This window comes from Propithecus coquereli, unplaced genomic scaffold, assembly GCF_000956105.1.
Source record: "Propithecus coquereli isolate 6110/MARCELLA unplaced genomic scaffold, Pcoq_1.0 Scaffold49, whole genome shotgun sequence".
NCBI classification, from domain to species: Eukaryota; Metazoa; Chordata; class Mammalia; order Primates; family Indriidae; genus Propithecus; species Propithecus coquereli.
In genome coordinates this window covers 6119021-6131508 of record NW_012150729.1, presented here as the reverse complement: position 1 = coordinate 6131508, position 12488 = coordinate 6119021, and the positions used below count along the sequence as shown (strand labels likewise).

The 12488-nt window shown below is 34.2% G+C and overlaps 1 protein-coding gene across 1 annotated transcript in view; it reads left to right on the top strand.

The window, feature by feature from the left end:
- Window positions 1-12488, top strand: part of COBLL1 (cordon-bleu WH2 repeat protein-like 1) — a 185328-nt gene that overhangs the window by 149252 nt on the left and 23588 nt on the right. The window contains exons 5-6 of the mRNA XM_012655818.1: window positions 3657-3754; window positions 3861-4097. Coding sequence (XP_012511272.1) covers window positions 3657-3754; window positions 3861-4097 — 335 coding nt within the window. The remainder of the gene's footprint in view (window positions 1-3656; window positions 3755-3860; window positions 4098-12488) is intronic.

The window sequence follows — 12488 nt, the reverse complement described above, 5'->3', positions numbered from 1 at the left end:
ATAGTGGTTACCTTTGAATGGTAGGGTTATGGTAGGTTACTTTTTCATATTTCTTTTCTTTATATTATGGCATTTTATAATAGGCATGTATTATTTTCATAGAGAAAAACTTTATTAAAATTTTCCCATAATAATAAACTCTGGAAGTCTTTTTTCTCCTATTAAAAAAAGATAGGCTCAAATAATTGATTACTGCAATAATTACCACCATACTAAAAACAAAAGAGAGGGAGAAAACCTTAAACTGTACACATTATGTGTTATTGGAATTTTCTGTCTTCATCACAGTTTTCCCAAAGCACACTGATCCTCTTAGTTCTGAGAATTAAGCCCACATAAGTAATAGCGTGATTATTTTTTGCTGGTGCCTATCATGAAGACTAGCTTGATCAAAGGTGTTCAAAATTCTTATGATCTTAAAATGTATACTGCCTAAGAATGAGAAGATAGACATTTTGAAATTCTGACACTATGTTAGTTATCAAGCTAATTTAGCAAGCTGATAGAGGAAATAGCTTTATCTGTCTGGATCTCAACCTTCCACTTCTATAACAATAATAATAATAATTGGAAAAAGTGGTCTCTGTGGTTCTTTACAGCATCACCATTTTGTTACTTTACTTGGCTCTTGGTCTTAACTTTGCTGTTCTCTACATATATAACCCTAAGAAAATTTCATAATCTTTAAGGCCTCATTTTGAGAGTATCAAATGTATAGATTTCTAATATTTCCTCTAGCCATAGAAGTATGTGGTTTATTAGGGTGTTAAATGTCGTGGCAGAACCTTAAGGGATTGGAAGAGTAAAGTTAAGAAAGCTCCTTTACAATGTCAGGATCTACAAGGTCAATCCAAATACTGTAAATGCCCTTGCCTCCTTATTTTGTCTGATATTATCAGAAGGCTTAGAACTTTGCATGCAAGCACTCTTAGGCCCTCTTCTAGAAACAGGAAACTACAGTCATTGAGTTGCTTTTCTAAGTAAGCTCAAGCCTTCACTTGTCTTAGTGTTTAACTCTGACTTGCTGTGATCCCTGACATAGAGCTTTACGTGAAGACTTACAGGATAACTAGTAGGAAGGATGAACAGGTGCCTGGAAATCGCTCTACCCAAAATAACTGTATGAAACATTCTGGTTGTTACTGTATCGTGTGGCCATGTGAATTTTCCATCTACTGTTGTAACTAAATTTAATTGTATGTCTACATGCAGTAAGTGGTGAATTCTATCTTAAAATGAAAAAATGGCATTTCTAGAAAAAAAGTAACAGATATTATAAATCATCTTTAAATGGATACTAGTTTTAGTTCTGCCATTTAATGCCTGTCTTTGTGCAAGTTATTCAAACTCTCTGGTCACTTAGTTTCTCAGATGTGTAATGGTGTGATACCACTGCTTTCATTTCTTACATCTGGCAGGCTCAATGCTAACATCCTCCAATGAGAAAAAAGGGCTCAGAGTGGTAACTTATGATACATCCCTCACAGGGTTGTTCTAAGAAATAAATTGGGCATGTGAAAAAATGTTTAACTGTAAAGCATTATCCACATGTTCATTGATATTAGTTGTTAGCATTGTCAAGCTCATTGTGCAGAACGCATGCTGCTTATTTAATATTTGAATCATCAGATTTAAAAGTTTTAATTAGTAAAATACAATTTGCCTTTAATATGTTATTGAGGCATATTGCATTAATATGTTTATTGATGTTAACTGGCTTTGCTTTCCTGGAGTAGCCGACTGTGTCATAATTTATTTCACTTTAATTTTAAACATTTAGTTTAAATAGAGTATCTAAGACTGTACATTTACTGTACAGTTCTGCTTTAGCTGTATCCCACAAGTTTTAATATACAGTACTTTGTTTCACATGTCATTGAAATTATGAAATCCATATAAATATGGATTTATATGTATTTACCATAAAATCCATATGTTTCTTATATAAGAAATTTTGTTTGAGTTTTACAGATTCCTACTTCTTGTCATTATAAATTAATTTTTTTTATAATTTGCTATTCCTTAGTTGAAGAAACCAGGTCGTTTTTCTTACAGAGTTTCCCACATTCACAATTTTGCTGATTACATCCTATTGTGTCAGTGTTTCTTTGTCCCCTCTATTTCCTATAAATTGATTGTTAAATCTAGAAATTTGATAAGATTTTGGTGAGAAACTTTTGGCAAGAATACTTCATAGGTGGTATTGTGTACTTCCATTAGCAAACATGTGATGACGCGGTATGTTTCTGATGATCACTGCCTGCATCTTAATTGGGAGTTGAGAAATGGTGATAGTCTGTTGCAAACATTTCTTTAATTATTAGCTCAGATATTTCTAAAAAAGCAAACTTTCCCATGTCAGCCATTTGACTGTGAAGGTAAAATTCAGTCAGAAAAGGCAGGATAAAAGTTTGATTCTTTTCCTTCATCTATTTTTAAAATAATGGACTAGTTCTCTAGCATTACACAAAGGTTGACAATAAGGATGAATTATTTTTGTCGTATCATTATGAATGCACAGAATTGAGCAAATGTGATATGTTTCAAGTAGTCAGTTACTCTTATGATGCCAAAATTGTCCTGAATTTTTGCCAGTAGAAAAACCATCTCAGGTTTGTGAGTCCTTTTAACAGAACCCTGGTAGACTTTGACAGCTAGCTTTTTGGTATGACTAAATGTTCCAAGCTCATATTGTACGTTCCTCAATATCAGCAAGGATCAACCATTCTCAAGCAATCGTGGTTCCTTTTAATGGGAAATGGAATTTAGAGACAGTGTGGGCCAGGGTGGCTCAGTGCTACTGGATTTATCATTGTTCGAAGGCCCTTTTAATTGATACCAAGAAATACCTTTTGGAAAAATTTTAAAGAAATATTATGTATGCAACCTTGAGGTTTGACATTCGACTTTCTAGTTAAAGTAGGGTTTCTTAATTTTTGGTCTGTTAACATTTGGGATCAGATGATTCTTTGTTGTTGGGGGGTACCTGGTGTATTGCACCGTGTTTAATGTCATCATTGCCCTCTACCCAGTAAATGCAGTAGCACATTCTCCCAAGCCCATTCCCAGTTGTGACAACCAAAATTATCCCCAGAAATTATCAAATGTCCTTTAGAGGGCAAAATCATTCCCAGTTGAGACCCACCAGATTAAAGAAATAACAATTATGAAACATTTAACAACATACGAAGTAATTATAATGACGTGTGTTGGAGAATAAAATATTTCATGGTAGTTTAGCTATCAGACAAAATTGTCATCAAACAAAGGGACAAACTGTGTGATAGCAACATCATATCTCATTTAATTTGAAGTGTACTTTCTACTTGTGAAATGTTGGTTATTATGTACAGAACACAGACTCCGACTGACACAGAATCGAGTATATGTCCTAGCTCTGTCATTTCCTCGTTATTGGCCCTGATCTTAGTTTCTTTAAGCTTTGGTTTCCTCTACTATGAAATAGGAACCATATTTGTTTGTTGCTTTAAGAATTTAATAGGATATAAGGTACTTAGCAGAGTGCCTGGTTCATAGGCTGTACTTAGGAGCTTTTATCATTAGATAAGTTTTTAAAGGGAAAGTAAGAGAAGAAAATCTTGGACGTGAACATTCAACCCCAGATATAAAAGTAAGATACTTTTCTTCTATTTTAGAGTCCTGCCAAATATCTCCAAACCTAGACATTATGAAGGAGAAAGAAAGTAAAGGATTTTTCAGCTTTTTTCAACGCAGCAAGAAAAAGCGGGAGCAAGTAAGCATGTAACATTTTGGAAGATTCTTCAAATCTTTTCTGTTTAAATTATAAGTGCTTTTTATCTTGAAATTACATGTAGATCTTGCCTTTAATTCTTTATTAGACTGCAAGTGCCCCTGCAACCCCTCTAATAAATAAGCACCGCCCGACTTTTATGAGGTCCAATACCGTTTCTAAACCATACGTTTCGAACACCCTGCCGTCGGATGCACCCAAGAAGAGGCGGGCTCCATTGCCTCCAATGCCAGCGTCTCAGAGTGTACCCCAGGACTTGGCACACATCCAGGAAAGGCCAGCTTCTTGTGTAGTGAAATCCATGAGTGTGGACGAAACAGATAAGGTGCGTAGATTTGTTCTTTTTGTTTTTGTCATTCAAATTTTATTTCGTTTTTAGTTATCATGGCTGCATAATAGTTGTATGTATTTGTGGGGTACCCGTGATGTTCCGATACAGGCATACGATGCATGGTGATCAAGTCAGGGTGATTGGGATATCCATCACCTCAAGCGTTTATCGTTCCTGTGTGTTAGGAACATTCCAGTCCCACTCTTTTAGTTATTTTAAAAGACACAATGAATTATTGTTAACTATAGTCACCCTATTGTGCTCCCAAATACTCAACCTTCTTCATTCTCTCTAACTGTATTTTCTGGATGAGGCAGGGGGCCATCTATTTTTCCTCTTAGTCATTTGTCTTTTCCACATAGACTATTAAGAAGTAGTCCTAGTAACAGTGAATTATTAGTTACAGTTACTAATATTTAATAAGATGAATAACTAGCTACTAATAAGATTGGTACTGGGAATAGGTCCTCTGTATATGTACAGGTCTACAATGCAGTAAAGAATAAATGTCAATTTTAAATAGTTTTCATATTCAAGCAAATAAATTATCCATAAACCTAATGTTTTGGTTTACTAAGACCCAACCAGGGGCTCTTGCTTGATACATATAGTAGAAATGAAAATATAGTACTTATTTTTGAATAATTGGAAAAAAAAAAAAACCAGCAACACAATCTTTGTGTTATGTTCCTGGGTTTCTAACTACATGTATCTTCTTGACCTGACTCTGAGATTCTCCAGGAGAAATCCTAGTTTCTACTTGGTCCATGTATACTCTATAGTGAGAAAAGAAAATTAGCCTTTTTTTTAATAGAATATATTACAGTTAACTTTATATACTCCTATCATCAAAGCACTGTTCTAGGTGTACCTTTTCATCAAAATTTCTTATTATTACTCACCTTTAATCCCGGATTTTTCCTAAGTATGCCATTTTGTGGAGATCCATTTGCAAACTACTTCTGGAGACTAAACAATCTGTATATTCCTTGCTTTATTTATGTGACATATAAATGAATTTTTAGGTAAATATGATTGAACATGAGACCATATATCTTGTTGCTTGTAACCAGGCAGAATGTTCTAAGTAACTTTGAGAGCACATTTTATTTTGAGATATTTGAGAAACTGATAAAGTGTTCTTGTATCTAGTTGAAAAATTTCCCCCACCTTGGAAGCTTAGTAAATTCAGTGCTCAAGTAAACTAACTCTTCCCAAGTACCTAATAAGCATTTCTGTACTTCTTAAACTTTGAAAAAATTTAACCGTAAATTTTAAATATAATTTATAAACAATCATATGTCTTTAGACAGTAAATAGCAACTCAAATGCTATATAGAAATGACTTTTTAAAATACTTAACCTCAGTAGTTATTTGGAAAATCGTCTATTAAGCTGTCTTCTTTTTATTAAGATTTTCATGTCAAATGTCTGTGGTATAAAATCTCATCTTACCAATCAGGAGGATAATTATTGTTTTAAATTAAAAAATCACTTCCTGACAAAGTTTTCCAGGGTGACTGCTTGGTAGTTGGCTGGAGCTTCACAGAAGAAGTGATTCTTAAGTTCAGTCTTAAACTGTGTAGGGGAGAGCATTAGTTGGGCAAAAGAACCCTGTTCAGAGTTGTAGGAATGTGGCATGAGCAAGAAACAGATTGAAACTAAGCAAGGTAAGCAGAGACCAAATCAGAGTCCCTAAGACTTCATTTTGTGCTTGTAGCCCCTTTACATTTCTTCATAGTAAAAAGTGGCATTTTCAGGATTGTTTTATAGTTTTAATTACCATAAAACTACATCATAAGAGTGTAAATTATTATACTCTCAAGTAGCTACCAAAGGATATCTTTTTTTAATATAGAAATTAATCTTAGTCTCTGCTCACAAATCTTTATACCAGCTGTCCCCATCCAATGTCTTCCAGTAAACTTCCTTTGTGCTTGGATCCCCAAGAGGTCTATGTTGTCTTTCTAATAGTCTGTTTCTTAAAATTCTGGTCTGTGCTACCAGTGACCTCACCAAAGCTATTTCTTTTGATTTCTCACCCTCTGCTCTATGACCAGTTGGTGCCCCTGTGTTAAGTAATCTTTTTTTAAGAGTATGTTGCCTTTGGCAAACTACACATCTTTATACAATTTTCTAATTATTTTTTCTTTTGATCTGGACATCTGGTTAGTTCTTTGATGTATTGTTCAGTAGGATCCAGAATTATTTGTTTTTCCCTAGAGAAGCTGAAGAAGCATTTTTTATTTATTCATTACAAAAATTCTTAATGATTAAACTGTGAGTCTGTTCATGTGTGTGTGTGTGTGTGTGTGTGTGTGTGTGTGTGTGTGTGTACATGTATGAGAATTCATACCTTCCTAGGCATCTCAGCCTAGGAAGCCTTGTTTCCTTAACTTGTTGGCCATATTTGATGTGATTAATCACCACTTGGTCTTGATTTTTCTCTCTTCCTTGGTCTTGATACTCTTTGTATCTCAACCCCCTTGTATTTTTTTTCTTGGCACTACTCCCTTTACCCATATTCTAAATTTGAACGTACTGAATCCTCGGTCTTAGCCTGTATTTATTGCACTTTTTCAGAGAAGACATATATTCTTTTTTGAGTTCATGGGCTGATGGTTCTCAACTGTAGTGGTTTGAATGGTGTCCCCCTACCCCAAAAGATATGTCCTAGTCCTAACCCCCCAATATCTGTGATTGTGACCTTATTTAGAAATAGGGTTTTTGCAAATGTAATCAAGTTAAGAATCTAGAGATGATGAGATCATCTTGGATCTAAGTTGGGCCAAAATCCAATGACTGGTGTCCTTATAAGAAGAGGGAGACACATAGGTATAGAGACACAGAGGAAATGGTCATGTGAAGATGAAGTCTGAGATTGACCTCATGCCACAACCAAGGAATGCCAAAAGCCACCAGAAGCTTGAAGAGATAAAGGAGGATTCCTCCCTAATACTTTCAGAAGGAGCATGGCCCTGCCAACACCTTGATTCAGACTTCTGGCCTTCAGAACTGTGGAAAAATAAACTTCTGTTGTTTTAAGCCACTCAGCCATTGTGGGCAACCCTAGGACACTAATACGTCAACTTTGTAATTCCAATCCCAATATTCTTCCAGTTGCAGTTTGAATTGCTTATTGATTCATCACTACTGGACATCAGCATATTTAAAACCAGACTCTTTTTTTCTCTCCCAGACTAAAAAGCTAAAGATCATCTTGGATGTTTGGTTTTTTTTTCCACTTCTAACTAGAGACCAATCCTTCATTCAGTCTCTCTTCATAATGTCTTCCATTCCTTATGCTGAAGTTATTCCTAGAGAAATCCAGGGCAGAGAGTAAGCAGAGAACCAGTACTTAACTTGTCTTCAAAATACTCTTAATGTGGCAAGCTGCCACATGTGTATTTCTTACTTATCACTTCCCAGTTCAGAAACTTTGGATAGCTGGCTGTGATTTTTCTGGATCTTCAAGATACTCTACAAACCGATCACAATGTTACTTTTAAAAGTTAATTCCTCATCATCTTTAGGATGCTTCTAACTCTAACCAGAAGATTTGACTCACTGTGGCTCATGCAAAATCCTGCTTCCTGTCTTTTCAGAACAGAATGACCCCCCACCTCCATCTTCTTCATTCGTACTTACACATTCACATGATTCTTGTTCTTTTACCTGCTTCATGGAGAATTCCCTGATGATTCCAGCACAGAATAATCTTTACTTTCTCTGATTTGTCTCTTTTGTGTTTTTTTATTTTGTTTTAATTTATATAAATGTATAGGTAGTATATTACATGATATATAATTCTGAAGATAAAAAGGAGAATGTAGTGAAAATGCTTCTTCCCTGCCCCAACAAAGTTCTGCCCAGAGGCAAACGCTATTAAGTTTCCTGTGTATCTTTCCAGAGATAATGTATGCATGTTTAAGCCAGGATTCATCTACATATTTTTTGCCAGGTGATCATATGCTACATGTACTATTATACTTCACTTTTTGGTACTGAATGACTTAATTTGGATATCCTTATCAGTATGTAAAAGGCTTCCCCTTTTCAAAGGTTGCATAAATTACATGGGTAGATACAACATTTACTTGACTATTCCTCTAAAGATAAACATTAGGGATATATTATTGTTGTTTAAAGCTTGTAGCATTATTAAATTTTATGTTTTTCATCTCCCCAGAGGCCAGGAATTGTGTTTTCCAGCAAAATTCTGTAACATAGTAGGTGTTCAAGAGAATTGATAAGTAACTATTATCAATTCTTCCAATAGTTACCTGGCTTTCACATAGCCAGGTACATATAGTATATATAATGAGAATGTCATACTTTTATCACAAAATTTTTGTATTTCATTTGTATATGTGGTTAATTTTCAGAAGTACTCGATTAACTTAAAGATTGCTTGTATTTACTTTTTTAGTTATCAAACCACATGATTTTAGATATATTTTTCTTAAGCTTTTACAAAAAAGCCAGAATTTTGGTAAGGTTATATTGAAAACTTGAGGATCAACAAGTAAAACATACTATATATTACATAATGCATATAAATACAATTGACCCTTGAATTGAAATTGTTTGTAAAGCCAGATGCAGATATTCAGGAAATTCAGCAAAATAGGTGAATTTATGGGTGAATTTTCCTTATTTTATTACTTATTTTAAATTTAAAATCAAAGACAGCCATTATTACTATAGACACATGTATTTCAACAGTTTTAGTTTTGAATTTGAAATTTTAAAAAGTCACTACCTTTAGTGATTGAAAGTACCATCATGTTGGGAAAGACATAACTGGAAGAAAAAAATATATGACCAAATCAATTCTAAGTATATGAAGAACTTTTGGATGCACTTTTATCCTATAATTTTTGTTGGAATGTGAAGTAAACCACAAGGGTGCGCTGTTTAACAGAAGTACAGCATTCTGATATTTCCATTTCTTCCTCCAAGGCATCCTTTAATAAACCAGAAAGAAAATACTAGAAGTAGTTACATTATATTAGAAATAGAAAATGCTTATTTCATGTGGGTGAAGAGACAGAAAATAATAATGCATGGCAAAGTGATTTATAATTAGTTTTATTCATTTTGAGCTTTTATTTCATTTTGATGTTCTTTTAAGTAGCCACTGATGTTATGTTTGCTTTAGTCAGAGTTTAATGATAAGTCAATTTATCTGTAGCTTGGAAAGAACTTTGTCAACCCAATCTAGTTTATACTTCTTGGCTGTCTACATTTAGTTATTTGCCTCATTCCTCTAAGACATTTCTCAATACTGGCAAATTTAGGTATTTGGATAGTGATTTTGGAGCTTATACTGAAAATATTCACATAAAAGGCTGTTGGTTTTCTGAGCTAATTTTGACCATTTGACTGTACAATTTCCAAAGAGGATTCAATAAAGATCCAAGTTAGTAAAATAATTTAACCTAACCTTTCTTGGAATATTTCTGCATCTAAAATTATTTTCTAAATTTAAAAAACAAATTATAAAGAATACATATTTCACTATCACTACTATAGTCCCCTTTTTGTGTCCCTAAATTTCTCTGTACTACTGTCTTTCACATGATTTTAAGGTTCATGCCATTTTCCCTATAATAGTGAATATGTTGTCATCTATGAAAATGTTCTTTTGGAAAAGAAAACTTTCCTGTTCGAAATTTTCTGGCAGTTTTTCTTGGTACTTTTTGAGCATTTCGTGAATATGATTCTGCCTAAGAATTTGAAATGCCACTTGTAGAGCAAGATATGTAATAGCTCATGCTGTTAGTTACATGAGCCATATTACATGTATTACTGTATAAAATGTACATAGTTATTTACAATAAGATTATCATTTGTAAAACAGGAAGTCAGAAATGCAATGACATTGGCCTAAATTGAAAACTGCTTAGGATTTTGGGATAAAGTGAGTTCAGAAATCTAGTTTCTGCACCATATTTGCTGATCAAGTGTGTGTGTAGGAAGAGCACATTTAGCAAAGCCAATGGACAAAGGATGTCCTGATGTTATTGACAAATTAGTCTGTTAAGCCTATTTTACATTTGAAGAAGTACAAGAAGAGTTGAAAAGTTGTGGGTGATCTTGACCTGTAGAATTCACAGAATCTTTTGCAGAATTTTTCATTTGGCACATTTGGTGTGGCTTTGCTGCTTTGAATTATGTATATACAACAACAAGCAGCTTTTCCCCTGGCTACAAGCATGGTACATCATTTTCTTTGGGATATTGGGATGTGGCTGGAAAGACAGTAAGAAATGATCTTTGTTGGACATTTGTTTTGGCCTCGTATTGCATTCTGCAAACACTCAGATATTGAGAAATTGAAACTTTGCCATTTAATATTTTGCAAGTGAAATTTAATACCCTGAGTATTAGTTTTTTGAATAACTGACTTCATTTTTAAAAAATATTTCACATTATTCACCTTTTACTCAGTTTTATCTTTTAATATATATCATGGTTTACAAGCAGATAAGATGATATAGTACCATATAGTTATGAAATGTACAGCTATATATTCTTATGAAATGTACAGGTATATATTCTTATTTTACTTAATTACTTTGTGTAAAACATGTAGGATTAAAATTAAGGTTGTACTTCTCTGTTGTAATATGTATTTGTAATCTCTAAGAAATACACCTCTTTTTAGACTTTTATCCAGGTTATCACATAACATTTGATTTTCCCCTCCACTTTCCTCTTACATTTATTATACAGAAAGTGGACCACACACATATTTCTCCAATTGCTTAGGAACAGTGGTTACCATGGCATTTGCAGTTTGATACATGGAATAAAGCTGTCTGTACTTCCAAAAATATGACTGGTTTCATTCAGTAGAGTAATATATTAGCACAGTATAATATTTAATCTGCTTCCCTTTTTAAGGCTTTCCCAGATATAATACATACTTTGTCATTGTAGTTTTCATCAGATTTTCAAAGAGTCATAATCATAATAACAAAAGTAATGGTGAATGCTTATATAATGCTTATTAGTGTCCCAGACAAGGTTCTAAGAACATTATTCATTTAATCCTCACAAAAATCCTCTGAGACATTACTTTTTAGGTTTCTGCCAGTTTTACCTCTGACCTAAAAGTAAAAACTATACTCATTATAAAGTTGTTAAACTTTAAAGAAAAATACTATTCAAAGAACAGTAGGTCATTTGTGGATTTAACGTGGATTTCTCTTGCTTATCTATTAGTGTACAAAATGTCGTACCTGTCTAAAATAGCATACTGAGTTAATAAAATAGCATTGAAAACAGTCAGTGTTAGGAGGCTTCCTTTCCCAATCCGCATAGTATGAGGTTTACTTAGCCTCTCTACCTCTATGATATTTGCGACCTCATGGGGACACTTGCTTTTCTCTGTGTTAACAGCAGCCAGGGAAGAGAGAAAGCAGGTCTCTTTCCTGGAGTTACAGTGATAAGCTTATGGGGTCACTTGGATAATGCCTGCCATATAGCCTTGACTCCTTTTCTGGAGAGAATTAGCCCCAGTTTGTTCCCTTGATTGCAGCTTCCCTCTGGTAGAGGTCCTAAACTCAGTTAACCTGTAGATGTTTTGTATTCTCCTACCCTGTCCCTAGAAACCTCTCTCTCTATCCACGCTATGATCACAGAGAAGCATGGTTACCACTGTTCCCTGTCTTTTAAACTTGACCCTGGGCTATGCTTTCTCCTAGTTCATCCTGTCTTTTTCCTATGCAAGATTACTTCTGAGCTAGGCCCCCATCTTTGGGCTTTTAAAAAATGTTACAAGCAAAGGGTTACCATTGATAAGACTTGGTTATATGCTATCTCAACATTCAGAGTTGATGAAATGAAAGTACAGATTATTATCAGCGCTATCCATGCTATCAATGAAGAATTTCAAAACAAGTTTATATAGAGAATAAGAAATAGAATATATAAGCCCTAGATTTTCAACAGTGGGGAGGACGTACCACCCAAAGAAGGAGATTCAGGATATCAGAAATAAACTTGTCCCACTCCACCAAAAGATAGCATTTTATTTTTCAAAAAACCATCATAACAAAGAAATTGACTTGTGTGCTTTCATCCAAAATAAGCCAAAGTGTGTATGTGTGTGTGTGTGCGCGCGCGCGCGCGCACATGCGTGCAGGCTCATGCGCGCAAGCATGTGTAAATACAGGTGTAAAAGACACGTGTTAAGAGTGGACACCAAAACTTCTATGAGGTAACCTATGTTTGTTGGGATTTACAGTGATTTTTCTTTTTTTCTTCATCAATATATGTATTGTTTGTATTTCATATGAGATTGTGCTAATTTTTTGATCAAATCAACCATAAAACTGATTTTATTGTGATACAAAACTGACCTTGACACCTTTGCCT